Raw genomic sequence first — 26,642 nt, forward strand, 5'->3', positions numbered from 1 at the left:
TAGCAATACTATAAAACAAATTCTTAGCAGCAAAACTTAACTAAAGACATTTGGGACAACAAATAACGAACGACAGACAATCAACAGACAAGGGCACTTGTGAATATTGCACCATGAAAGCAGTATGTAGATAAATTAAAAGATTAACAATATAAACAGAATACAGATTAAGTTAAACCGTCCTGTAAGTCTGCCAAATTAAACTAAATCAACGTGCGTTAATAAGGGTTAAAGTGAGATGCTTAAGAGGGGTTAAAGTTCATGTAAAGTGTTCAGAAATGTTATCAGTCAATATCAATGAATCTAGGTTTTAGTAATGGAGGACTCTCTTAATATATTATGACACATTTTACCCGTCTATGTTTCACATCAGGGTAAATAAAGTAACAAAAGCCCTCAGGTATGTGATATCTAATCACATTTGAAATCCATAGTGCTGAAGTGACAGGCTGTGACTGTTCATTCCCGGCTGCCTTTTTGTTAGTGAGATTGAAGCAGGTTCAGAGTTGGCAGTAGGTTATCATTTGTCACAGTTACAGGGTTCCCATGGGCCCAGCAGAGCTGTCACTTCAGGTTTCATACCTTACGTTGGAGAGCGAAGATGAGAAACTGTACGCTTTGTGACTAAAGCCTCGATGGCCTGCTGACTCAATCCTCTCAGCGGCTGGATGGACTGACAGGTCCACTGCCTGGGTAGAGGAAACCTTAATCCTCTGTAATTGATCTTGATGAGTTGAGGAAACCCCTCGTGTGGATTTCGTTATCCCTTATCATTCAGTCCAGGTCCACCTGACAGCTTGATTTCACAGAGCCGGAAATTTAAGCCGAAGGGGATTTGAAATGCAGGGCAGTGACAAATGAAGAGGCATTTAAGGTGATCTCCACACAGATGGGGGATAATATCACGTCATCAAAATATGCTCGACAGTTTGATGGATGGGAGCTGGACACTTAAGGGACATTCATGATTTTCAGCACCAAATGTGTCCGTCATTTCGTTTCGTTTTGAAGCAAATGTGACACATCCTTTATTTCTGTCTCTCTCAGGTGGAGGTGTCACGGCCGCCTGGTCTCACAGTGTGCTCTGCCTGCTCCTGGTAGCTCTCCTCTGCCTGAACCTCTGAATGTAGTGCCACCTTTGTCTTCACATACAGTGAAGGAGACTCTATGGTTGACGCCTATGAGGACTTTGGGACTTTTTCCACAAAACTTCTGGTTCCGCCCTATAAACCCGGGACGTCATATTCCAACTATTTCCCCCCTCGTCTGGAATATTTTTGTGGAAATGGAAAAAAATTTGAAATGGACAAAGACATCCCTTATTTATCCACAAAAGGCCTCTTTGGAGGAGTGTCAAAGGAGTTCTGTCAACTTTTTAAATATGCCTTATATAAATGACTGCACTTATCTCTCACAATAACTCGTATCATATCTGAAAGTATTACACTCAGCATCGCCTTGAGTGAGTCTTTTTACATCCTGAAGCGGACTTTCACTCTGGCAATGTGATCTGTGATGTTTCAGTGCATTCCATAGGGGAACAAGTAGCTGTAAAGGATAAGTGCACTCGTTTATAAAAATGTCTTTGTCTTTCTTTACTTGCAGTTCAGTGGCATTGTCTTCTTTCTTTTCTTTTTCAAATGAAGCACAACCTTTGTTACAGAGATACAGTCAAAGCAAATCTCGTCCTTGATTTTAACAACTCGTAAAAGAGGGAGGGGGAAATTATGTCATGCTGAAATAATATATGAAACAACTGACCTATCTAATACATATTATGGATGTTATTTGAAGAAAAATGTTCAGAGCTGCAATCGATGCTTATTTCAAAATCCAAACATGAGCGCTTTTCATAGAATCCCGCTTACAAAAGTGTGTGCATGTCGACTCTGTAACCAAGAAGAAAGGTTTGAAATGGTTCAAAAAGGTAAAGGTACATGGATCTGCGTCTGCAAAGCTGAATGTAACGGGAGAAAAAGGAAAAACATATCAAACGTGCAGTTTTCAAATGCAAAACTGCAGCAGCAAAAAAGAACGAGCGGAATAATGGATCTTTGGATTGCTTTGTTGTTATAATCGTGCACCGTGCAGCCATCGAGTAATTGCCACAAACTCGCCGGTCGATATCAAGCCTTGACTAAAAAAAGATAACTTTTGTTTTGACTGTATCATTAGGACCTCTGTGGTACCAGCTGGTGCTTTGTAAAGAATGTTGACATTTTGTTTAGTGTAAAAACATTTTCATTTCTTCGCTCTGGCTTTGTGCGAGAGTCACTATTACCAGTCTCAGTGAACGGTAGTGACGCTCATGCCCTCCAGTAATTGTGCAATGTTTGACTCATCTGTTGCTACTTCCTTTTTTCTAATAAGACAACTTGTCTAGCTCCTTTAACAGTGATCTAGTCTGTTTTTAAGTTTTTTAATTTTTCTTATATAAACAGAAGCATAAACGAAGCCATCCATGTCAGTGGTGAGAGCTTTTTCCGGAGCTCCACTTTTGTTCTTTTTGTCTTTTTATTAACGTTTGATCAGAGATATATAAACACTTTCAACTGTTGTGGTTCTTTTTTTGTTCATGTTTATTATATTTGTATGTCATGTCCCTTCTCTAGCTGGACAGTTTAAAGTTGATTTCTTTCATATGGAGGAACAATTGTTGTGTTTTTATCTCCTCCCATTCATTTCTCATGTGATGCTGGCCATGCTTCGACATTGTGACTATATCAACATCCACCACAAAGTGCTTTCCCCCCGTTATCCTTCATGCAACAAATCATTTTAAAAAAAAAAAAGAGTTGCCAAATGCATGAATGCCTTGAACCTTGACATTTCGGACAACGCAGCAGCTCTACATTTAACGTGCATGACATCGGAGATGAAATGGTACATTACCTTGCAACAAGTCAACATCATAGCAAACATCTTTCAGCTTCACATGAAATACATTCCATTCCTGAGTGACATCCCTTTACGTCAGAGAGTGTGTAGATGTAAGCCTAATATGTGCATTAGCTGCTAAGCTTCATTTAGCCAGTCATGTCATGTGGAGCCTCGGGGAGATGATGTTTTTTTTTTTCTAGAGAGAAAACCTTAAACTGACAAAAGGAATCTCACTCATAGAAGTTCAGATATGGTCCTGCGGGCCTCTCGCACGTTGGTTTTGGATTTGATAGCATCACTGGTGGCAGAGGCGGCATGTTTGGCTGTTAACTGAAGTTCAGTGCTACGCTGGACTTGGAACCGCACTTGTGAGGGATGAAACTGGAAACTCTCATTGGCTGGACAAGGAACAATAAAAGTGTAGTTAACTATTAAAGTGAGCTGGTGTTTCTGTTGTTTTGCATTAACTACGCATCTCTTGGAATGAGTTGGAGTGGGGTCTACGGGTCCTTCTCGGGGAAAGATGTTAAGAATGATTGTCAACATTTTGAAATATAAACAAAGGCAAAGTGAATGTTACTTCTTAATCAGTCTAAAAGTCTGAGGAAACCTCAGTTCAATCATGCACAATTCCTCACATCCTAATTGCTATTGGGTTTTTTTTATTGTCTGATCTCTTGCATACTTGAAATATGATTTATCAAAACAAAATATATCGAAAATAATCCTGTTGGGTTTTTAAAAATCTGATGTGGCTCCAGTTTGAATGTCCATGACACCGAGGATCTTATCAGTCAACAATTCTATAATGTTTCATGTCTATAAGGTACACAACACAAGAGGGCACTTATTGTTGTGACGGAACAACTTTGAATACATAATTCATATATTTTAGAATATTTTACGTACACGTAGCACGGTAAAGGCATAACAGTTACTTTTTGGAAAATTGGGATCAAATAAGCTTGAATATAGACTTTCAGAGGAACACGTGATATCAGGATACTCAGGGGTTAAAATGGGATTTCTTTCTATACCTCTTCCCTGTGGAGGTTTAAGAGTTGAGGAACAGAGTTCACTGTTGAAGGGGTCCGTTCTGTTGCTTCACTTAAGATTTCAATCACATGACAACCTTTTCATTGTATCAATGTTTCATTAGAAACTGAAAAAGGGTTGTGAATGTATGTTTCAAGAAAAGGATGAAAGACCAACAAAGTCTCCTTCTAAAGTTAAAACTCACAGCCTAAACCAGCCTGAGGTCACTACGAAATAAATCATGAACTGAACACACACACACACATACACACACACACACACACACACACACACACAAAGTAGACAGGTTCTCCACCAGGGTTTATCAAACTGGAGGTCTCCGGTGATTTCACACCTTGCAGTTAGATGTGTCAAAGTGTCGACACTCCTGATAGATTTTTGAAAAAGTTCAGAAAAATGATGAGCTCCGTTTGGGAGAAAAACCTTTTGATCATTCCTGCCTTGGAAATAACCTACCTTATACAAAATGTTATCTTTGTAATTAAGAGGAACCCCAGTGTGATTGAATAATATTGTTTTTACTGAGTTTGTGAGGCACAGCTTTAATGTGTGTGTGTGTGTTTCCCTCTTTTTAATCATGTCTGTTTTCAGGTGAAAGCCATTCTTTAGCAGCAACAGATATATCAGTGATAACGTTTCAATCTGAACTCCATTACAGATAAGGCCCACTGTGTCATTGTCTAGTTTTTCATGCACAAACAGCTGTTGGATTTAAGTCTCCTATCAGGTATCCTGCAGATGGAAAGCAGATTGATATCACCTCTCTTCATGGATTAGGTCAGACCAAATCAATCAGACTTTAGATTTCTTATAGAGCTTCAGGCCGTCTCTTGGTTTTTTTTATCGAGGGCCTTAATGGTTCATGGAAATCAGCTCACAGGGAGAATAAAAGACGGAGTTAACTTTTCTCAGGAGCCTATCCGTCCACACACACGGCTGGTGTGATAGGTCTGATCCCAGCTCAGGTGACAGCAACACATTTCCAAAACACACACTCAGGCTCATCGCTACAGCTCATCTAAAAACATTTAATATAAGATCACATTATAACGTAATCAAATCGCTACAATTTCATTTACAGTGATTGACAGGAGGTTAAAAAAAACACTCTCCTTACCTCCTTGTGAATGTGTTTTTGCAGACAGGTGTGCTTTCCCAGGACAGATTGTGCTATTGTCTTTGTAAACCTACACCTGTTCTCTGACAGCTCAGACAACACAAAACGCAGTTGTAAGTGGGTGCACGGCAGACTAGAACCAGACCGCTCTGCTTGAAGAACTGAAACATAACACCCTGCACTGAGTGCCTGCAATATGTCATGCTGTGTCAGGCACTGAACCCTGTATGGACTCGTGCAGGAAAGCTTTATTAGTGAACGTCTCAATGCGGATATTGTGTTACAAGCTTGGGTTGAGGAGCAGAAGGACCACCAGACCCTTGAAACAGGTCACACTGATATGTATCTATGAAGCACCGGAACCAGAGGTGGACTAAATCAAATTGAATTAATTAATAAAGAAAAAAAGTATATGGCCAATGTGCATGACAAAGCAATCGTGTCTATTTCTGTCTCTTGTACCTCGATGGGCCTTAATATAAAATGTATTGTAATTTTAAAAAGCTTTATGGACCATAAATCTTCATTAAACTACAGATACAAATATAAATACATACACACTATTCCATGCACAAATTATATAATCCAAATGACCTATCAAAACACAATAAGCTATCATTAATAGAAACATCCTACTCTATACGAAGCCCAAAAGAATAATGCTAATCCAAACTCTTTCATTCAGTTTGTTTCATGACTCTGATGAAGGCAACAAGTGGAAAGTCTGACAAATGATCTTCATTCCTCAAGTGTTGCAGGAGCCTTTTGACCTCTTGTTTCAAGTCAACTATCTCAAAGTGTGAGATGACAAGCGCCCTCTGCTGGTGAGCAACAATGACACACGTTGGGTTAACTGCACATAAATCTGCTCCAAACCAAACAGAAGCGCTCCAAAAGGCAGCCAGACTGTGACAACGGCAACACTTCACGTTTCATTTGATTAAAGACAAACATTGTGTTGTTTCCCAAGCTGAAGAAACGTGTTGACGCAAAGCTGACGAGGCTCAAAGGGAAGTCAGCAGGGTTTGTCAGTTTTTCTGCTGAGACGCAGAGCTGCACCTCATCTCATGCGAGAGAGAGAGAGAGATTCGGTGCAGCCCCTCTGCTCAGCAGGAGCTGCGCAGACCGGTCAAACTTTCACTCACTCTCTCATGTGTCCAGACTTGTACAATAACTTTGTTCCTCGCTCACTGTAGACTGCTGCGTGGAGAAGTTTCCCTGCGCCAAGTTATGCGCGCTGACTGCCCAACTTCGGGCAAAAAGAAAAGAAGTCTTAACTTGGAGCCGGGCGGGATGGAGTCGCAAACAAAGCCGGAGCTGGGTCCCGGGGGTGGAGGTGTTTGTCAGGGTGGATGCGGGCTTCGGCTGACCGGGGAGGAGCACAGCTGTGTGGACGCTCTGCGCACGGTCACCGACACCCTGGAGGAGAGAAGCGCGATTTTGGAGCACGAAGCCCGGATGGCGAGGCTGAGGTGGAACCGGAGGGAGCAGTACCTGCTCGCTCAGGTGTCAAACCTACAGAACGAGGCCCAGCTCGCTGCTCTCCAGTACCAGCAGAGATTGCACCAGTACATGCTGCACATCAACAGCATAGCAGATCAGGTCACAGGCTACTGCAAGGTGAGCAAGGTTAAGGTGTATTTCATGTGTGCGCGTAGTGCTAAATGAAGTTTCCAGAGCACCTGATGAACTTAACATAGGACTTCTGTTTGTTGGCTGAATTAGGGAGGTTTGAGAGCAACTTGTGACAAACAGAGCAACACTGCAGATCCAGCTTCATGTAAAGAAGAAGAGCAACAGGAGCCAGTCAAAGCAGCTGAGGTAAGAGAAGCACTCACTGCCTACAACCTCTTTTTTCCCATTTTAATGCCAACATGGAACCTCTGGCGTTCATGGCTCATTCATAAAAAAAACTTCACAACATACACATGGTTGTTGTTTCCTCAAAATGCCCAGAGGCACCAGGAGAAGCTTCTGCTCGCTGTTGATAAAAGGTATTGTTTGTGAATGTTGTAAATAAAACTGGAGCTTCTGTTTTTCTTCCTCTCACTCTGTTTCACCTGCTGGCTCAGCCCAGGCTTACCAAGACTAAACAGAGTGTAAATGTTGACTTTTGTTAGCAGTCTCTGAGTAGAGACGGCTTATAGAAGTATTCTCTCCTCACACTGTTGTTTATCATTAAGGTTAGTTGTGATCTCAAGATGTGATTCTGACATGGAGGATTCTGTTGGTGTCACATTTCATCGTGTTTCTGTCCATTATCTGAAGTCGCTCTAAACCGGTGAGTTGTAGTGTCTCGGCTGATCTGATGTCATGGGTCTGAAACTCTGCGTGGTTAGCGTCCTGTCTTTTTGGAAAGTTTTGGATGACAGCAAGTGATCATATTTCATCAGGGATCACTCGAGCCATCGTCAGCAGCAATGTTGTCCCTTTCATATAAAATAAGTTTACACCAACAGTAGGAGTGATCATCTTCTAGAGGGGCTCAGTGCAAAATCTATAAATTGTCATTTACACGTCAGCTGTCGACAGGCGTTAAGTTTGAAAATACCACAGGAAAAAGATACTGCCCTCTTTGGACACAAGCGCTACAATAAATGCTAATCATTGCCTCTGTGCTTCTTGGCTTTAGAATAATGTGGGCCTAATGGGATAAACCATTTGGACACATTTCTAAGTGTTCCTCAGTCTGTGTTGTTGCCTGGAACAATTTATTAAACCTCCTCGCGATGCTGCCAAATGTAGCTCGTGTTTGAAGAAGCTCACAGGGGTTGCCGAAAAGTTTTTGTCAGTCCCTCTTCAGGAGAGACTCAGTGTTGTGTTTGGGCCTCTGTCAGGGGTGGATGGGTTTAATTGTGGCGATGGTCACTCAAAGTATCTCTCTAATAGCCGACAGCATGCTGAGTGCAACATACTCACTTTTGATGAATGTGGAAAACTGCTCAGTATCCTGTGCCAGTGCTGGGCAGCAACTCAGCGTCTATTTTCGGCTCTCTTTTTCATCTCGTCTAACAGCTCCTCTTTAATGGGCGTTATAATGCTTCTCTCACTCTGTTTTTTTCTTCTTTTGATTTCCAAATGTTTTTCAGCACTTTAGGGAGCCGTGAGGCGGTTCATCAAGCAAAGTTTTACAACTGTGTAGAAATCCACTTCGTGGGTAATGTGAGGGGCTGTCTGTCTGTGTTGACAATAGAGTCAGATGACCAGCAAACATCCCACTGACAGTGTAGAACACCGGATTCAAGGTCTCTTTGTGCGGTTGGAAAACATGGCTGATTGACCATGTGCTAAGCCCTTTTAGTTACTGTTAGGGCTGTGAGGCTTCCTGGTCTGGCATGGCACCCTTAAGTGGAGACGTCATTTTTAAAACAATGATCAACTGCTTTAAGACAGAAGTAGTCAAAAGATATCTGGAGGGTTTAAGGAAGGTTTGCTATCATGACATGGTCAGTATATATAAATTATATAAGTGTGCCTTGTAGCTATTATCTCTGTGATGTTACAGTTGATATGTCTCTTGCTGTTTGCCATGTTTGTACCAAGCGGCAACTTCCAGTGTTGTGGCCAAATGAAGCGAGACCTGCAAAATCCTGCAGTTCGTCGAGGGTCTGCTTTAAACTGGCTCCAAAATCCCCTTGAAGTCACGAAAGTCACATACACACCCCGTTCAAAATAAATATTCCTACAGCAGTAATTGACATGTTTACAGCCTGGTACAATAAAAACATACTTGTCTGATAAGTTATCGTCCTTATGGGCACAAACTGTACAGGGGGGTGAAACTCTTTTTTGATTTAATGAACGATATGTGTTAGACAAAGTTTAGCGTGTAGCTGACCTGATTGACAGGTGGGCATGTTGTAACGGTACATCAAGAGGCTTAAAAGCCGCCTCAGCTCCAGATCTTAGCCTTTTGTTGAGGTTGACTGAAACTTCCTGCTTGGCGGCTGCTACAGACGAGCCTCCAGAGCGCCATGTAGTAACAGATGGGTGACGTCACTCAGGCTTCATCCATTATTATTTACTATACAGTCTATGGTTTGTACACTGTGTTGTCTTTATTTAATCGAAATGTGTTAGGAACAATAGAAGTGTTCTTCTCCATATTCCTCCGTCTTCTTTCCTTTCTTAGCACTGGTGGCTCACATCGCAGCTGCCAACAAATCAAAAATGATTACCTGAGAGTCATCGTCTGATTGGCTACATAGCTTTATTGTACTCGATTTCAACATTTTTAAAATACCTTTTTATAGATCCATGAAAATCCTATTTCAGTATCTTTATCATTTTAGCAAATCCCTGTTTGGATCTGTGTTTTCCTTCTACCCGTTTACCTCACATCACGTAGCAGCAGATAAAATCCCTTCTATCCAGCATATCTCAGCTACCTAACCGAGTGAGCTGTAGTCTCCAGCATACTATTTAAAAAAACAGGAGCCCTTCAAAAAGACTTAAGTGAAATGACAAAGGAATTGTTTCTATTTTTAAATAGTACTAAATTGTAATTGTAATTGTAAAGTTGTAAACAATACTTTTCTACGACAAAATGGCTTTTGGGAGATGTGGCTTTTGTAGGCCAACGCTAACCCTGCTATCATTAGCTAAAACTCAGATAGCATGTAAGCGCATATCATTCAATAAAAACTCGCCTGACCGATTAATTAACCAGCTGATAAAATTGGCACATCTTGTGTCTATCATGTGGGCTAACTTTATCACAGACATGCACCCATATTTATTCACCAGTCAAATGTCATTTCATTTGTATCATTGTATTACACTAGCGGGTCTCTTTCCGGCTGTCGAGAGCAGAGTGTTCTACTCATCACCCACTAGAGTGTCAAACGGTGATGAAGGTACATGCGCAGTTACTCTCCAGTTCAGTGACCATTTATACAGTATATTTTTTCCACAAGTGTTTGATAACTGCTCTTGAGCAATCAACAAAATAAATGTGTATATCTATCTATCACCAAAGATCAAAGATGGATCTAACCAAGACACATCAACTGATATATCAGGGTCCAATTCTTTGCCTCTCCAATATCGATATCGGTCCGCCCTAGTTGTGTGTGCTTTTAGACACAGCCGGTATCTTACTGCAGTCCACAACATATTTTTCTGTGTACCTCATAGATGTGCTGATGTAGATCCAGCTGATTGTCTCTTCGCAGTCCTGACTGAAATGCATAGGTGGCAGTGGACGAGTCAGTCTGTTCTGATGTGTTGGAAAAAAAGGTATACTAGGAGCAGGACACAGCATTGAAAGGGTAAATGGATTAGTCAGCATTATCAAAACACACCGTCATCCTTATTTACCCATGTAATTTGCTCGTATGTTTGTTTAAAACCAGATGGATATACACATGAAACCACAGCTGAGGTAAACGAGTCCCAGTCGTCCTGTTGTCTGCAGCCAAGATCCCCAAATACACACTTAAGCACAGAGTCAGCTAAAAAGTTTGGAAACTTAGGAAGTGTTATTATTGTAGTTCACAATGAATAGCTGCTTTCATCCTTTAAAGCCAGAAATGTTGAAGGTTTCTACAGCACAGCCAGAGTCATATCTGTTTTTTGACCTAGAGTTTGCTTTTGATACTTCATCATCAAAGAGCCATCGCTCGAAACGGAGACCTTTTCACCTTTCTGAGAGTAAGACTTCAGTCCTCCTTTGCTTTTTGTTGTTCAGACCATGAGAAAGAAATGGGAAGGGCAGATGGAGTGAAAGGAGAGAGAATGTGGAGTACACAACTGGAGTATCAGTGTCATCAAAATCCAATCTTGCATGACAGGCGGGGACGAAAGCAGACCGGTTTGTTTGCTTCCATAACAGAAAAGATGATAAGAACAGATTGCTTCACGTCAAGACGGAATATACATTTAGGACGTCTGCTTTCATGTTTGTTGATTTGATTTCTCACCCCAAATAAAACCCCAAAATATCTTTTTCCCATGCGTGTTGGGTGTAGGCCTGGTTGAAGAAAAGAAAGAATCAGATTTTACTACCTGAGAAATATGGGGAAAGAAAACATGTTTATATGTCGCTGCAAACAAAGACAGACGTCTAATGGTCGCATCAGTTGGAAACACAGTCGTATACATCTTTTTACTGCCTGTCTAGACTGTTTTATTGTCTCTTTGTCCTCCAATTCCTCAAAGCACTTTGTTGAAAATAGAGGAGAATGCTCGTATTCAGAGAAAATGGTATAAGGTCATTGGTTTACAGCTTCTATCTGCTTTCTTCAAGGCTTACAGATAGGGGAAAAAAGGGATTGGTTGATATGAAAAAAATCCTTTTCTTGTGCTTGCCGGGTGTAAATATTGGGTCGTCATATTTCTGTGAGTTTTAGCTCTCTGGAGGTGTTTTCTCTACCTGTTCTGCTCTGTTTGGGACGCCATTTACACAGAATTTACATGGCAGCTGTTTATCCTTCGCCTGCATGCGAGAGGGACCGCCCTGCTCGCCATTTCCTATTTCCTCTCCAAACTGACAGACCCATACTCACAGCAAGCTGCTGTTAAATTTATCAAATAAGATCAATTTAATTTAGATAAGTGCATAATTATTCAATGGCTCTTTAGCAACAGTTAAACGTCTTATTAAATGTCTTATTCGCGCTTATCTCCATGCATATTTAATGGAATTTCTTTGGTTGGAAGAATTTGCAATATTGTTGGTTTGGCATGAGAGATGTTTTTCCAGAGCTCTTGGCAAGAGCCCGTGTTTTTTTACAAGGCAGATATTGAGATAAAGATAATCCAGATTCCAAGGGTGTGGATTCAGAGACCAGGGGAGCCGATGCTGTGGAATAAATCATGAGCCTCTGTTTGTGTGTGTCTGAATGTGTTTACTTAAGCAGCCCAGGTCTGATGTTTTAGGCAGGTGGTGTGAAAAAGAAAACTGTTCCCCTAAAGACCACCACGCTTGTAAAGTGGAGCACTCTGGGTAAATGTGTCCCTACCTGCTCAAAGGCCCCTTTCTAAACGTCCACGGCATGCCGGTTAGTTTGGTCTTAGGGACGTTTGAGAGTAAATCACAGTGACCTGAACTCAGATGAACTGTTATAATATTTAAGCTTTGATGATAATTTATGTCGCTTCTTATTGAAAACATCTGGATGTTGAAATGCAGAGCCTGCAGTTTAGTAAAGCAGCCCTGCAAAGTACTCCTTTGAAGGTTATAATAAAGTCAGTTTGTAGTTAATTTAGTTCTCAAGTACATCTCTTCATTCATCATAGCACTAGAGGTTGTTTTGATCACTTTAAAATATACATGTACAAGTAATGCAGCATAGGGGTGTGTCAATCGGACACATAAAGGCCCTGATACACCAAGCAGACGGCAATCAACTAGTGGCTACGAATGCCGCCTCACCTCACGTTACTTCTCGTCGCAGCTATAAGTTGCACGAGAACACACCGCAAAGACTGCAGCCGATGGCAAACCACAGCGTATGTTCTGCGCATGTGTGAGAGGAAATAACTGTCCGTGTCAACAGGCAGCGGTAGTCCGTTGTTATGACGAGAAGACATTTTTTTTACACTGCTGTCGCTCACCTTTCCTGTTAAAGGTAGCTTACTAATCGAGAATAATGTCTGATTAAAAAGTTGAAAATGGCGCTGGCGTTAGCCCTTGGTGTTTTAGTGGACAAAGTAAAGAAGTGAAGGTGACAAATAAGAGAAACTGCATTAATGGGTGAAAGCATGGAGACAACAGCGGCAGGCTCAAGGGGCTTTTTTCGAGCAAAATTTTTATTGGATGAGTTTTGTATTTTTTTTTTAATCATATGGTCACTATCTAAACATTCTCTCCAGATGCATTGTGTATTGCTTCATCTACTAACAAGTCCTTTCCTTTTGATATCCAAGGAGAAGTTGATAGCAGGGTCTCATGTACTGCGGCTCAGTCCTGTGCTCTCAGGTGATCTGCAGGAAGCACTGTGTGACTGCAGTGATTCATCATTTTCAGCTACCCAGAAGGAGAACGCTCTCCACTCTCTATTCTTACCTTAATGCCTGCAGCCCACAGGCCTCTGCGCTGCGTGTCCCATATTTATCAGCCAACATCTGGAAAAAGAGTGCTTAGGGTCAAAGAGGCTGTAAACTAGGAGGTTGTAGAGAAACTGATGAACATTCCAGGTCACTTCCAGGTGTGATTTTTCTGAAGGTATCTCACTGTGTTCATTTTCCTCCTTTTTTTTTTTGCCCTTCACATGCACAGATATGGATTCATACCCTCTACTGAGTTCATAGAAAAGTCCACTTTAACCAAGAGCTCTCGTGCAACCAACCCTTTCTTCTGTCCTTCAGTGTGTTGAAAAAATGGTTTGTTGTAATGTTGATTCACCAACTAAATATCTGTGGTTTATCAAAACCAGTCGCCCCCTCTGTTCCCATCTTTGGCAGCAGTGGGGGGTTCGGTTAGTCAGAAACCTGATGGCTTTTGAACTCACAAAGACCAATTGGTTTTCCCTTGTCCTGAAAAACATGTGGCTAAAACCTACAGCTGTTATAGAGAGATTACAGTGAAAGCCTTGAGTCAGCATGTACCTACAAGTACACAACCAGCTGCATGTGTGCATAAATACACACAGAGCACACAGCAGTGGCCACTCTATCATCAGCTCTCCCCTCACAGCCTGTAATGAGCGTGTAATGAGGTAAAGTTGTGGCTACAGACCTTTCAAAGTAAAAGTCACAGCATTGTTTTTCACAGCAAGCATCATGGACTGTTATCAAGCAGGGTCGTTTTACTTATTAATTATTGAATAGACTGTTTGTTTTGGGGTGGCTGTGGGTCAGTGCTAGAGTCAGTTGTCTCTTAACGGTAAGGTCAGCGATCCGATGTCCTTGGGCAAGAAAACTGAGGCTCAAAATGCTCCCATCAGCGTTTAATTGTGTACGAATAGGATTAGTCAATACTGATGGACACTTTGGTAAGCAGCCTTTCCTATCAGTTTGTGAATTATGTGTACATGGCTAGGTGGGACATGCAGTGTTAAAGTGCTTTGACTAGTCAGAAGACTAGAATAGTACTTTAAAATCTCAGATCCATTTATCAAGTCCATTTTCATGAAGTCACTTAAATCAGAATCAGAAATACTCATTAATCACAGAGGGATATTCGGTCTTTACTGTTGCTCTAAAACACGAGCGTCAAGTCTCTCGAAAAGAACCAGAGAAAATCTGAAGTCCCTTCAAGTCTTCCATATGTCAAAGCTCCGTTAAGCACAAGGTTGTTGTCACTTCTTAAATGGAGGTACTCCATGCTACACAATGCTACAATAGTGGGAGATCGTCCGATTTCCCAATCAAGTTTATTATATATGAACTTATGATATTACAGTTGTTTGCATACATTTAAAGTGGCCCTGCATAGAAGGGCTTGCTTTTTCCTAAGTTAACTTTATTTGTTGGTCTACTTAACCCTTATTAGATTTATTTGTTTTGGATTATGATTTTAGTTGAACCTAAAAGTAATTAGCACCAACAAAGTAAAGGAGGCAGACAAATGTGAAGTGGAGTGAAAGTATTTCCCTTCTCATGTCATGCCTTTAAAGTACTGTATATTATAAAGTAGAATGAAACTACAAATTCTGAATGTAGGACCTCTTTTGAATAAATTGAATTGGCAAGTTGTACAACAAGCACTTCACAGTAAAAACCAGCTCCAAACATCCAGATGTTCATCATCAGTAAAGCCTGAATCCATAAAACGTGTCCTCACACTGTTGAATCTATTACAGGTAATCTGGAGAGTTTAAAATGCCTCCGCATGTGGATCATGTTGGGCTTCAGGTCCTGACCTTTGTCAGAGCAGACCGTGACATTACCTCTGACCTTTGAGCATCATCAAAGCAGCGTGTCTGCAGACTGTATTTACTGCACATTCATCTGCACCCTATATTAAAGCTGCCTCTGCTTTTGTTGACAGCAGGATTAGAGCTTAATTACATCTGGGCAGCTGCTGCTGTATAGTCAGAGAAACAACTGTTGTGGCCCGGTACATTAGGGAGGTGTTGAGGAGAGGGATAAGCTTGTGTAATATGCCAGGTGTGTCCAGGGTATTAGCAAACACTGGCACGCCACTGTGTGCCTGCCAAGACGAAGGATCAAAACAAGCCCACCCTTTTAAAATTCTCACTTTTTAGGTGTGTTTCTTAAAGTCACAAAGACACAATACATCCACATTGACAAAAAGAAACAAATGAGCTGAATTGTGTTTCCTTTGTCTGCTTTTGAGATATCCTCAAGATTTCTTCCCTAAAGGAGGAATAGGCGACTTTTTGATCCAGAAAATGTCACCCTTGAGCACCAGCATGAAACCAAAACAAACTGATGTTCGGTGACACCTCCGCTACTCAATCCTCCGCTCTTCTACAGGAACACACCTCCAACCCCCCTCCACTCGGGTTTGCACTCAGGAGTTACCTAATTAGATCGCACCATAGTAGAGCACAAGGCGCTAAGAGTGAGCGCTAAATCTCAAGCTGCATTGTTGTGCTAGCAGGCTAATGGTAGCGCTCTTTAGTTTGCTCTTAGCTTCACATTGCATGTTTATTGACACGGAATGATCTAAAAACTTAAACATGACATTGAAAGAAGCAGTGGGTACAGTATGTTATTCTTCTTTTCTCTTGGCCCTCACTTACAACTTTATACGCAAGGGGATGAGCCGGCCGGCCGTCCTGTCCATGTACACATGGCGTGGATGCGGCTCAGACATCATCACAGCTAGCATGACTCGCTCGTAACCCTCTGTGTAGACAGCCATGACTCATATTTACAGAGGACATACTGGGTTTCTGTTACATGTATGTGTAAAATGTTGCACATCCTTCCATTAATCCCAACAAAAGGAGGATTTTAGTTTTTAGCCAGCTCAGCAAAGAAGATAAAAAAAAAACCTCATGAACCTTAAATGAGCAGCATAAGAAAACAATCACTTGGCCTTTAATAACTTAAAAAAGCTTTATCTTCCTCAGACATTTCTTCATGAATAACAATAAGCTTGTGTATTTCAACAAAACTCTGCGAGCCAACAGATCTGAGATCCTCCTCCTCGCTGGGAATGAGTGGGCTCTTCTCTGTAACACCCAGAGAGCTGTGTGTGCTCGCTGTAGTGTGACCTCTTAGGAGCGAGTTAGTGACACACACTGTGTTATTTTTGCAGTCTGATAGAGAAGCCTAATTTCATTCCAATCATCTCCTTCGTGTTATTGCTTGAATTAAGAGGGGAAGCTCTGACGAATGTGTTTTTAATTAGCTTAATGGACTCGAAGAGAAATTGTGTATGAATATTCATTGTTATGCTGTTGTCACACAGAAGGAGCTGAGTTTTAATCATGATAGTTTCTACATCTTCAAGCTGAAGTAATTGTTTCAAGTACACTTGCTTAATTTGTTTTTTTCCAGCATTGCAGATAATTGAAATCTTAAGTACTATGCAGTTATTTTACTGCCCCCGACTACATCATCATACAGTAGTTGTTATAGTCTCAGTGATCATCATCTGGGCTCATTGATGGCACTGTTCATGTTGATGGAAGGTGTTTATTAGTTTCCAATTAGGTAATCAAATCAGATTAGTACCCTTGAGTATTGAACGTTCGAATGACATTAAAGACTTGAACATATGTATTTGAAGTGTATTGACATGAATGAAAGTCACTGGAATGAAATGGTCTTAAAATGAACCTTTTTGGAAATCATGGGATAACATGAACATCAGAAAATCAATCGCATCGATTCGAAAGCCAATCTGCTGCTGAGAGCTTTACGCCATTTAGAGCTCTGTTCTAGAATAAAATCAATCACTCAATATTTATTTGTAAAGAGCCAATTCATCACAAATGTAAGCTCAAGCTCAGATGGAATTAATTACCTCTCGGACATAATTAAGAATAATAGTGTTCAGACATTAACAGAACTCATTCAGCTTGGAAAATAAAGAAGGTTTTATGTATTTACTGCTTAGAAACTGGATTACAGAGAGTTTTGAATTCTTATAACTTGAGGCCGGAACCCTTTTGTAGAGTTTCTGGGTAAAGAGGGAAAAAGGAAGAAATGAATTTGCACAGGATAGAACATGCTGCTTAAGGAACAATCTAAACTTTACTCAATGCAAACGTTGTACGACAAATGGAACAAAGACCTCAACTTTAAAGAAGCTGACGCAAAGTGGAAAAAATGTGTAGACCTCCCCAACAGCATCACTACAAATAAAAAAAAAAATCAATGATTAATTCAATGTAAATTGATGACAAGAATATATTAGACAATCTGTAAGTTTTACCTTCACTCCTCTGATCAGTGTGTAAAGTGTGGATCCCCTGACTCCCTTATGCGCTCATTACATTACACATTTTTGGCCCCTGGTTACGCCAAGGAGCAAAGTAATCGTTTTTAAGTAAAGGAGCAAGTGCAATTGTGGCAGTCTGATTTCAAGTTTTTGTGCATTTTCACAGGGCATTGCACATGCGTCATGTGTGTTTCTTTGCTTCATTTCAGGCTAATTGATCTCCATCATGCAGAGCAGGAGGCTGATAGAAATCTTAATGTGTGGTCGTGTCTCCACCTCCAACAGCGAGCCAGATCTGCTGGGCCACAGTGCAGCTGGTGTTGAGTCAGCATGTTGAGGTCACAGCACTGGTGTTGTTAGCAGACCTCCATCTGCTTGTGCCAACCACGAGCAATGCCAATATCTCACTCCATCTGATTGTATCTCAGCCCTGATCACTGGATTCAGCGTTGCTGCAGCCTCCTCCACATTCAGAGCACATTGCTTTCGTACATTATGTGTTTTTCCATTGAATCGCGTTTGCTCTACAGAGTGCCGCATGTGTGCTGGTGGTTATTTCTCAGTACTGAACTGGGACCCGTATCCACCCTCCAGAGTCCAACCTGAGCTAAATGCATGTTTGAAGCGTAACAGCAACATGTCACCAGCAGATGGCAGAAAGCACACACTTGTGTACTCCTTCATTTATTTGCAGCCTGAAGCGAATGTTGGCAGTTTTTAGGCGTCAAAGTCTTTGTGATAGATGAAAAAGAATGCTTGATGAAAACTTACTTAGATTTTGTGCTGCCCCTGTGTTCTTTATTATTTAATGTATGTTGAAACAATTGTTTCAACTCATCGTTCACAAACTGGATAGTTCTGGACGTTTTGACAATGTCACACCTGCTGCCAGTGAGCTCCTGTGGTAAAGGTAATAGAAACACTTAGGTCGACCTCGAGGCGAAGCGGTTTAATTTTAAACTGCTCCTCTACAGGTAAAGAAGAAACTGTCAAACCTTATGACTTAAAAATATGATGCCTATCAAGAACCTCTTACTCATTTTGGTTGGATTTTTCTATTTTCTATTTTCGGACCGAATTGTCAGACATCCTTAGTTACTCTGAACGTTTTCGGGGCATGAACTAAATGCAGCAGGAAATAACATGTAGGACTTAAAACATCTCTTAAAAGTATAATAAACCGATCCTTTCTTTTATGTTGGATCTGTGTGTCCTGAAAATGAAAACAATGCATATTTTCACCTACTTCTACCGCGCCGTGTCTTTGCTCCCGGTTTCCACTCGATAGGAACATCTCGAGGAAAAGCACACACAGGAGCACCATCTCTCGTCTACTTGAAAGGATTTAGTTTTGATGTGCAGCTCTCTCTCCCTCATCTCCCGTCTTCTCTCTCACGGTGACTCATCCAGGCTATGCACTCCGTTGTTCTGTGCATGTGTGTGTGAAGAGGATCATATAGAGCTCACATAAAAGTGTGGCAGGCAGGCCTATATGTTTCCCATAAAGTGTGTGTTTAACACGAATAACTGTTGGAAGAAGAAACTCTGCCCAGACCCAAAGTAAAGGTTATTGATAGAGAACATTAGGGTGTTGATTTTGAGTCGTTTAACAGCTCCTGCAGGTTAGATTGATCCTTCGAGGGGAGCCAAAACAAACTTGCATGTTGTTCTCCCCATTAGCCTCCACCAGTTGTTGATTAAGTTTCAATAGGCTCTCACTTGTTGGTTTCCTCCGCTTACCCTGCTAATAAATGCCAGGGATGATTTGGCTGCGATTGTCTTCTCTCATCACTGCAAATGACCGCTGAGTGCTGCTGCACGCTGAAATCAATAGCCTTGGACTATCAGAGCCCAGAACACTTGCAGATTACTGATTAGAGGGATTTGAGGTGTTTAGATGCGAGTTTGTGCATGTGTGAGAGTGAAAGACAGGGAAATGAAGGAAGACAAAGGTAATGATTGTGTGTGTGTGTGTGTGTGTGTGTGTGTGTGTGTGTGTGTGTGTGTAAATGAAAGAGCTGGAACAAAAGAAAGAGAAAAGAAACTACGAGTGCAAGCTTTTTTTTCAGTGTTTTTTTTTTTTTTGTTGTTTCCCCCAAGTTAATTCTTTCACTTGTCTTAGAAAATCTCTTTCCAAACAAATGACAGAAATTTCCTCTTCCCAACAGAGGGCAGGCTCAAATCGATGTCTGCTAACACTCGGTGGCTAATCAAAGTGAGTAGTCGGCCCCTTGTTCCAGACGCCAGCTTTACTCCTTCTTTTTTCGAGGGCTGTGTAATTGGCTTGCACTGCGAAGAATAGTGAGACAATGCTTTTTGTCCATAAGTCAGTGTTTTTTTTTGTTTTTTTTTTGTGCGAAGCATTACATTCACCAGGCTGGTAAAGGACGAGACTGTCAGTCGAGAGAATGAGTCTTTAATCCTGAGCCTCATTCAGTGCATGATATTGAGCGATTCTATAATTTGCTATTCTCTTTGTCTTGAGTCAGCTGCCTATGGACGGAGAACTTGCAAGGCAGAGACATCATGATTCATCAGTTCAGAAGCAAACTCATAGAATTTTTATTCCAGTTCCACAATATATATCTTTCTGCGTTACAAAGCTGTGTTATTCGGGAGAGCTCTCCATCTTATCAATGTGTATATTTGTACACAACAAAAGGCCATAAATCCGAGCTGCATTTGCACTCTGCATAATGTATCTGGTGTTCAGATGAGGAAATGTGGGTGATCTTATGAATAATACAAGCTGCTTTGTGTTGATGCCAGTGCAGATAATAATAATAAAGCAGGCTTCTATCAACGTGGGCCAAACCAGGAGAGCTGGGTACATTAGCTGTGGATGGCTGGTGATAAATCAGGCAGTCACAGAAAGGGTTGTTTGGCACAGGGCGATCCCTTTGGAGGCTTCCCGGAGCTGTGCCATACGGCGAGGCGAGGCATTCACGATGCCCTCCTTTCCCCCGGACCACAGGTCTCGGGGGTGGCTTTTAATCGCCACAAATGGGCGGCGATAACAACTTGTTGTATTTCACGAGCTGTCCGATAGTTACAGCCTCCTGTAGCTTTTACGACAGGGAGATGTCAGGTTCCGGGCATAATTGGCTCTTCTATGTGGATTTTACGAGTCTGTTTACTCTGGGAGGAGTGCTTGTCCCTAAGAGGCCGCTGTGGTGGCAGGGTGATCTACTTTCAGTTTGGGTGTTTGGGGGGGGGGGGGGAGGGTGTCTAATGACCAGATACTGTATCGCCTACTGATGGATGTGCTTAAGGCCAAAGCCCAGGGTGGTTGGAGTTATCTCAAGTCCAAATCTGACCATCTTCATTCACACGCTCAGAGTGGGGGACAATAGAGTGGGAGACTCGCCTCTGTCACCACGCTGATGGATGGCTGCTGTCTGGGCCAATTCAGGGCTATTTTTCATGCATTTCCATACAGCGGTAGGAGGTAGGGGGAAGGGTGTTCTCACTGCCTTTGAGTAACAGACCCTCATAGAGCGAGCGAAGTGTAAGTAACCTCTTTTCTTGGAAAGCTTGTAGTTTATCCTCCCAGCACATGTTTCTGTCACAACGCAAAGCTCTCACAAGCCGCAGTGACACACACACACACACACACACACACACACACACACACGCATTACAAACCTCTATGTGTTGTCGTAATTCATGAGCTTGCTAAATGTTGACCTGATGAGTGTGAGCATCACCATCACCATCAAAAAACAAACAAAAAAACATCAAACCTAATCTGTTTGAGGAGAAAATTGCATTGCATCTTTCAACCCAGCGAGCCGTGGCGGAATTAGCTTTGTCTCCACGTTTGTGTTCACGTTTGATGTATGTTAGTGTGATGATGTGATAAGAGCTCATCTTCAAACGCAGGAAATAGAGCCATGAGTCCTGCACACTAAGTCCCAGAAGTAAGCCAAGTTATTATCTCAAATTTCCTTTCATCTCCTGTCGTACTGTCAGTAAGAGTGTTCCGGTGCTGGATGAAGCACAAGAGTCCACGGCCAGTCACGCACAACAACTAATCAGCTTCGGAGCAAATGAAAGAAAAAAAGGGCCAACAGTGGGGCTCAAAGGATGCGAGTGATGGGGAGAGTGTGTGGACTGTTAAAACAGTTGCCTGATAATAAACATCCTGTGATGAGAAAATCGCATAAAAGGCTGAAATGATAGCTCTCCAAACTAATTCAAATGCTAACTTTTTTTTCCTTTTGGTTTTCATTGGCTTGCAAAAAGTCAAAGTCTCCATTCAGCAAAGATTGGCTCCAGCATTTAACTAATTATATTGTGGATGCTTACTGCAATAATAACATTTTTTAGATTGTTAATTTGTTGTCGGTTCTTCAAAATCAGCCATCGTGAAATGTTGTTTGTTGATTTGAAATCACAAAGCGTTGATATTTCATTGTGATCGGAACGCTGCGTCACCTTTTCTCTGTTTTCTCATCAAGTCTGCCTTTCTCATGCAGGTTTCACCCAGTGACTGGGTGTAACAGCAATCAGAATCTACACATTAGTAACATTACAGCCTGTTGTTGACTTTAGCTGTAAATAAAATCTGAAAAAAATAAAATAAAATGGTGGTCCTCACAGTTCCAGCACACCCTCTTCATCATTTATGGAGATAAATATCCATGATGCTTGAAGTTTGTGCACGTCTGTGTTTGTGTAGCTCAGTCTGTTTGACTGCAATCACTGGAGAGCCCGGCTGATGCCACAGATCAGACAGCAGACGGACAACAAATTCAAATTCAAAAAGCTTTATTTGTTCATGGGGGGCAATTCACAGGCACACAGAGCAGTAAATGAGAAACAGTGCAAGTAGACTAAGATTTAACCAAAGATTAAAAACTAACAATAGTTAAGAAGTAACGCATTGTTCTACAGGTTGGTGTACATGTCTCAGTGTGTATGGTGAACGAGTGTGTTTTTGTACAGTGATGTAAAAATGAGGCCACAGCAAAAAGCCTTTTGTCTTCTGATTTCCTCACTCCCCTTCCCCGCATGACATCGTCACACTGATCCTCTCCCCTGTGCTTTGTGACACACTTGTCTACCAGTGACACATGCACGTGTATGCGTTTACTCTGTTGTGTGTAAGTGTCTGGATGTGTCGCTGTGTCTGGCCACATGCTGAGCTGTGGCGCCGCAGCACCTGTTTCATGTGTCTTAACGTGCTCATCATTTCACGAAACCTCATAGGTCCCAGTGCCCCCATTATAAACACACACACACACACACACACACACACACACACACACACACCTTGATGAATAATAAAAGAGGCAGCCGTAGATAAAAGACCAGAGTACCTAAAGGAGAGTCTCACACTCCACCTTCATGTCGAACACACTCGGATTAAACGCTCTTCGTTTCCTCAGTCACACATTCGACTTCAGGTCTCTCAGATATGCCCACACACACACACACACACACACACACACACACACACACACACACACACACACACACACACATGCTGAACCCTGTTTTGACAAGCAGTCACACCCAGCAGTCATATTTGGAAAAGGCAGTGCTATTTAAACTGTTGGTTCAACTTAATTACTGAAAGTCAAAAGATGACTCCATAATAACAATAATCAGGATTAAAACAGTAATTATGCAATTCATTTTATTTATCAAAAGCTGGAGACAGGACTTGGTCTGTAGCCTTGGTTTGACAAACGGAGTTGTGGAAGGTCTGTTGAACAAACTGGAGAAACGAGTCAAAGTAAGTTGATGAGCTGAACGTTGTACTGTCCATTACAGTTCTGCTCATATTCACACAGGACATCGTGTCTGAGATTTCGTCTTCTTCCCTTTGGGCCTCAACCTAATCTGGACCAAAACGGGCCTAGGTGCTCCATAGTTGCCATGCTGGGCTTTGACCTAGATGGTGAACAGCATAAATGCAAAGAAGGAAGCTAAGAAGAAAACAAAACAAGGTATCACCTGGCAGAGTGCTTAAACAAGGGCCATGACATACAAGGAGACACGATTAATGTTGTGTCAGCTGAAGGAGTAAAACATTGTAGTACATGGATGGAAGGAATACGTTTCACCAGTTGCTAACTGGTTTGTCGGTTCATTTTGCATGTGAAGTAAAAGGCCAACCAGATAAAGTAATAGTAACTAGCTGAAAGGGGCACATGGCCACCGATCATATCGGAGTTGGATAAAGAGAATAAATCAATTCTCCCCTGGTGCTTGTACTCATGACTGTAGTCCATTTAATTTAAATGGGCTAATTGGAGCTATACCAAAGCTCAACTTAATGTGTGTGAACATTTTCATTAAAACTGCTTTCTTTTAAGGACAACTTTATGATGTGTAAAAAGTCAAGTTTTCCAAAATTGCTCGCCCAAAAAACTAAAACAAACGTTGAGACAGGAGGTTGGCAGGAAGGAGATTAAAATGTGTAAATCCTGACATGGGAGCACAATCTGTCTGCATGGTTGGATACCATAGAAGGAAATATGTTTAGTTTTAGGTGAACTGGCCCTTTAACTTTTACATTTTAATGAAAACAAATAGCTGCTTCCCCAAATCCCATACCATAAAAAGCATAATTAAAAAAAGTAATAAATGCAACGCTGCCATGCTGAGACAGCAAACATTTCAGTGGAAATCTCAGTGTGTTTGCATATCGAGTTGTAGCATGTCGTCAGTGTGTAATTGAGGATGCTGTTATCGTGGCAGTCAGAGCGCTGAGAGCCATTAACAGGCCAGTCTTTTATGACATTCTGTATTATGGATGCCTTGTGCGTGCAGTTTCATCAGAGGCCATAAACATCGGCCCAGTCAGCAAACTCCTCTCATTAAGAGACATTTGAATGTAATTATTTATTGATGCCTCTTATGATCTATTGTCCTGGCTGCAGCAGTGTGGGTTTTTATTTTTCATGTCATGAGGCCTGGTTGCTGAGATTGCCCAGGTTAACAGCTGCCTGAACTGTTGCAGAGCTAATTAACGAGCCCTTTTGGTGATCTGAGAAGGGAAATAAAGATCTAGCAGGAAAAATGGAGAATAACATGTTTTTTGGGCCTTTATAAAAGCTACTTTAACAAGCTGGAGGCTCTAATGGGAACAGTTCTACTGGCCGATGTTTGTTTTGGTTTTGAAAAGGTCTTTACAGTTTCTCCGACCTCCAACAACACCACAATGCAACAGTGCAAACGATGACAGTCACTTCCCGAGGATTCTCTGAAACCATTTCTGCAAACTCTGCAGTCCTCAGTAATTCATAAAGGCTTTAGGAAATCAACACACATTTGACTAGCAGAACTACATCCGTAATAAACAGATGATTTCATGGACCATCTAAAGTTTTATTGGGCATTTTACGAGAGACGTTGATAAAGTGCCAATGAAACTCTCCCATTTGACATTTGCTTCAGCCAAGATGATAAAGCTGTTGAACCGACACATTTTATGAAAGACATTTTGCTCACTTAAGGTTTTATTAGACTACAGAAAGCCACCGACTGGCTCACACAGCCGCAAAGGGCCGTGAACTGGAGCTGTGGAAAAGTCATTAAGAGTTCAAGAGCTATCAAGGGGATAAATTAGAGCGTTTTCTGAGAAGAGCTCAGATTCCCATTGAAACATCACACTTTCTGTCGTGCCAGACCTTACTCTTGACATTTAGCTGGCAGGGCTACTATTTGTGGACCAACAAACTTTTACTGGAAGCAATTTACAGATAGTTCATTGGGATTAATTTGAGATGGGTTTTCTGTAATGCTGTGTATAAAGTGTAACTTACTTTCCATGTGGCTTTAAAGCAACACTATGGAAGAATTTGGCTTTGTGCACTTTGGCGCCGACCAAAGGTCCCTGCGTGCATCGTCACAAGGCCTTCCAATCTGAGACAGCATGCATTCTTTAAGAAACAGTTAAGAAGCCAGAAAGACATTCTCAGAAGTCAAACCATCATATCGACTGACAATATCAGTAATGTTACTGGAATTTGCCCAAATATGACTCTGCTAGGGTCTTTAGCCTGTTGTTTGCATGTGCAGTATGTGGATGTGTATTTAACTGTTGTCATGGTATCATTGGCTTCAGCTAAAGGGCTACACTTAAATAAGAAGAAAGACTTTTGAATTCCAGTTGATGTGTCCTATACTTCTACTTGTTTAATATTTAGTTTTTTAATTCCAGTGTCGCCAGTCTATCTACAGCCTATTTCAGACTTAACCCCGGGAACTCACTGCAAGCAGTGCCTCCTACCTTTCTTCAAAGCACTAGAGGTTTAGATCAGCAAAGACCTAACAGATTGACTGAGACCTGCTGGATATAGAACGAGATAAGGTCCTGCAGGGCGGTGCATGCAGTGCGCTCTACATTTCAACTTCAACAGCTTTGATGTCCCCAGATGCATGACCACAACAGGTTATCGCGGTAAAATCAAGCAAAGGTAATCAGAAACACAATAGGGAGGCAGCAGGAAAAATGCTCTGTAGTCGGTAGTGGGTTATTCTAAGCCACAGTGCACATGTTTGATAAAAGAAAATGCCTGGTCTTGCTTGAGAAGTATTCTGAGGTCATGTTGTCGTGGAAAATTCTCCTTTTACGAGGTGGAGAGTTGCTAATTCTCAAGAAGAAAATTCACGGTGGCGCTTGAATCAGATCTCTTTTTAATACGTGCAGCACGGAGGAGAGGCCAGAGCATCTTCTCCCGAACCTTTACATTACAAGTCCTTTTATACAATACAGAGAGATATGGGGAGGTGACCTTACACTTAACAAATGGTGATCTTAAAGTTTAGTGTATTCTGTCTGTCTGGAGACAGTGACTCTGTGATAATCAAATAACATTTACATTCGTATGGTACTGTCTGCGAAGGAGGAGGCCCTCCTGTGGCTCTCTGACACCTCTGTTCAGAGATGTCTCCTGAGAGTCTAGGTAATTTCCCACATTCCTCCCTTTTTGACACAAAGTGTCAAACAACATTTGTAGAAATTACCATACAAGGTCATTATAACAGACTGTTCGTTACAGTGAAAAATGAATGAAAAACAAATAAAAAGAAAATAAAACAAAAAACAAATCAATAATAATAACAAAATAGGCACTTATGTTGTTGAAACAGTTCTCTATGGCAAGTTTTTTGATCATGCCCTTGTTGGATGTTCCGATCCTGTGTTGAATCTTGTGTCTTCATCTGTTGTTGCACACAGTCCATGTTTACCCTTCTGTAAGAGATGGGGTGTCTAAGTATCAGTGTAATGAATCAGTTGATGATAGGTAATCGTCCCACGGCGTCCTCTCTCAG

At 41.5% G+C, this 26,642-nt stretch overlaps 2 protein-coding genes across 4 annotated transcripts in view; both read left to right on the top strand.

Annotated features, from left to right (window-relative positions):
* Positions 1–3,316, top strand: part of cntn1a (contactin 1a) — a 58,297-nt gene extending 54,981 nt beyond the window's left edge. For both annotated transcript variants that reach the window (XM_079346849.1, XM_079346850.1), the window contains exon 24: positions 1,048–3,316. In XM_079346849.1, coding sequence (XP_079202975.1) covers positions 1,048–1,124 — 77 coding nt within the window. In that variant the 3' untranslated portion in view covers positions 1,125–3,316. The remainder of the gene's footprint in view (positions 1–1,047) is intronic.
* Positions 3,317–5,021: 1,705 nt separating this feature from the next.
* Positions 5,022–26,642, top strand: part of LOC306826043 (PDZ domain-containing RING finger protein 4) — a 122,871-nt gene continuing 101,250 nt past the window's right edge. Inside the window, exons 1-2 of one of the 2 annotated variants that reach the window (XM_079347100.1) lie at positions 5,022–6,673; positions 6,779–6,874. In XM_079347100.1, the coding sequence (XP_079203226.1) occupies positions 6,284–6,673; positions 6,779–6,874 (486 nt within the window). In that variant the 5' untranslated portion in view covers positions 5,022–6,283. The remainder of the gene's footprint in view (positions 6,674–6,778; positions 6,875–26,642) is intronic. The other variant, XM_079347101.1, reaches the window with a different exon arrangement.

The sequence above is a fragment of the Symphodus melops genome (genome assembly GCF_947650265.1).
Source record: "Symphodus melops genome assembly, chromosome: 6".
Lineage (NCBI taxonomy): Eukaryota > Metazoa > Chordata > Actinopteri > Labriformes > Labridae > Symphodus > Symphodus melops.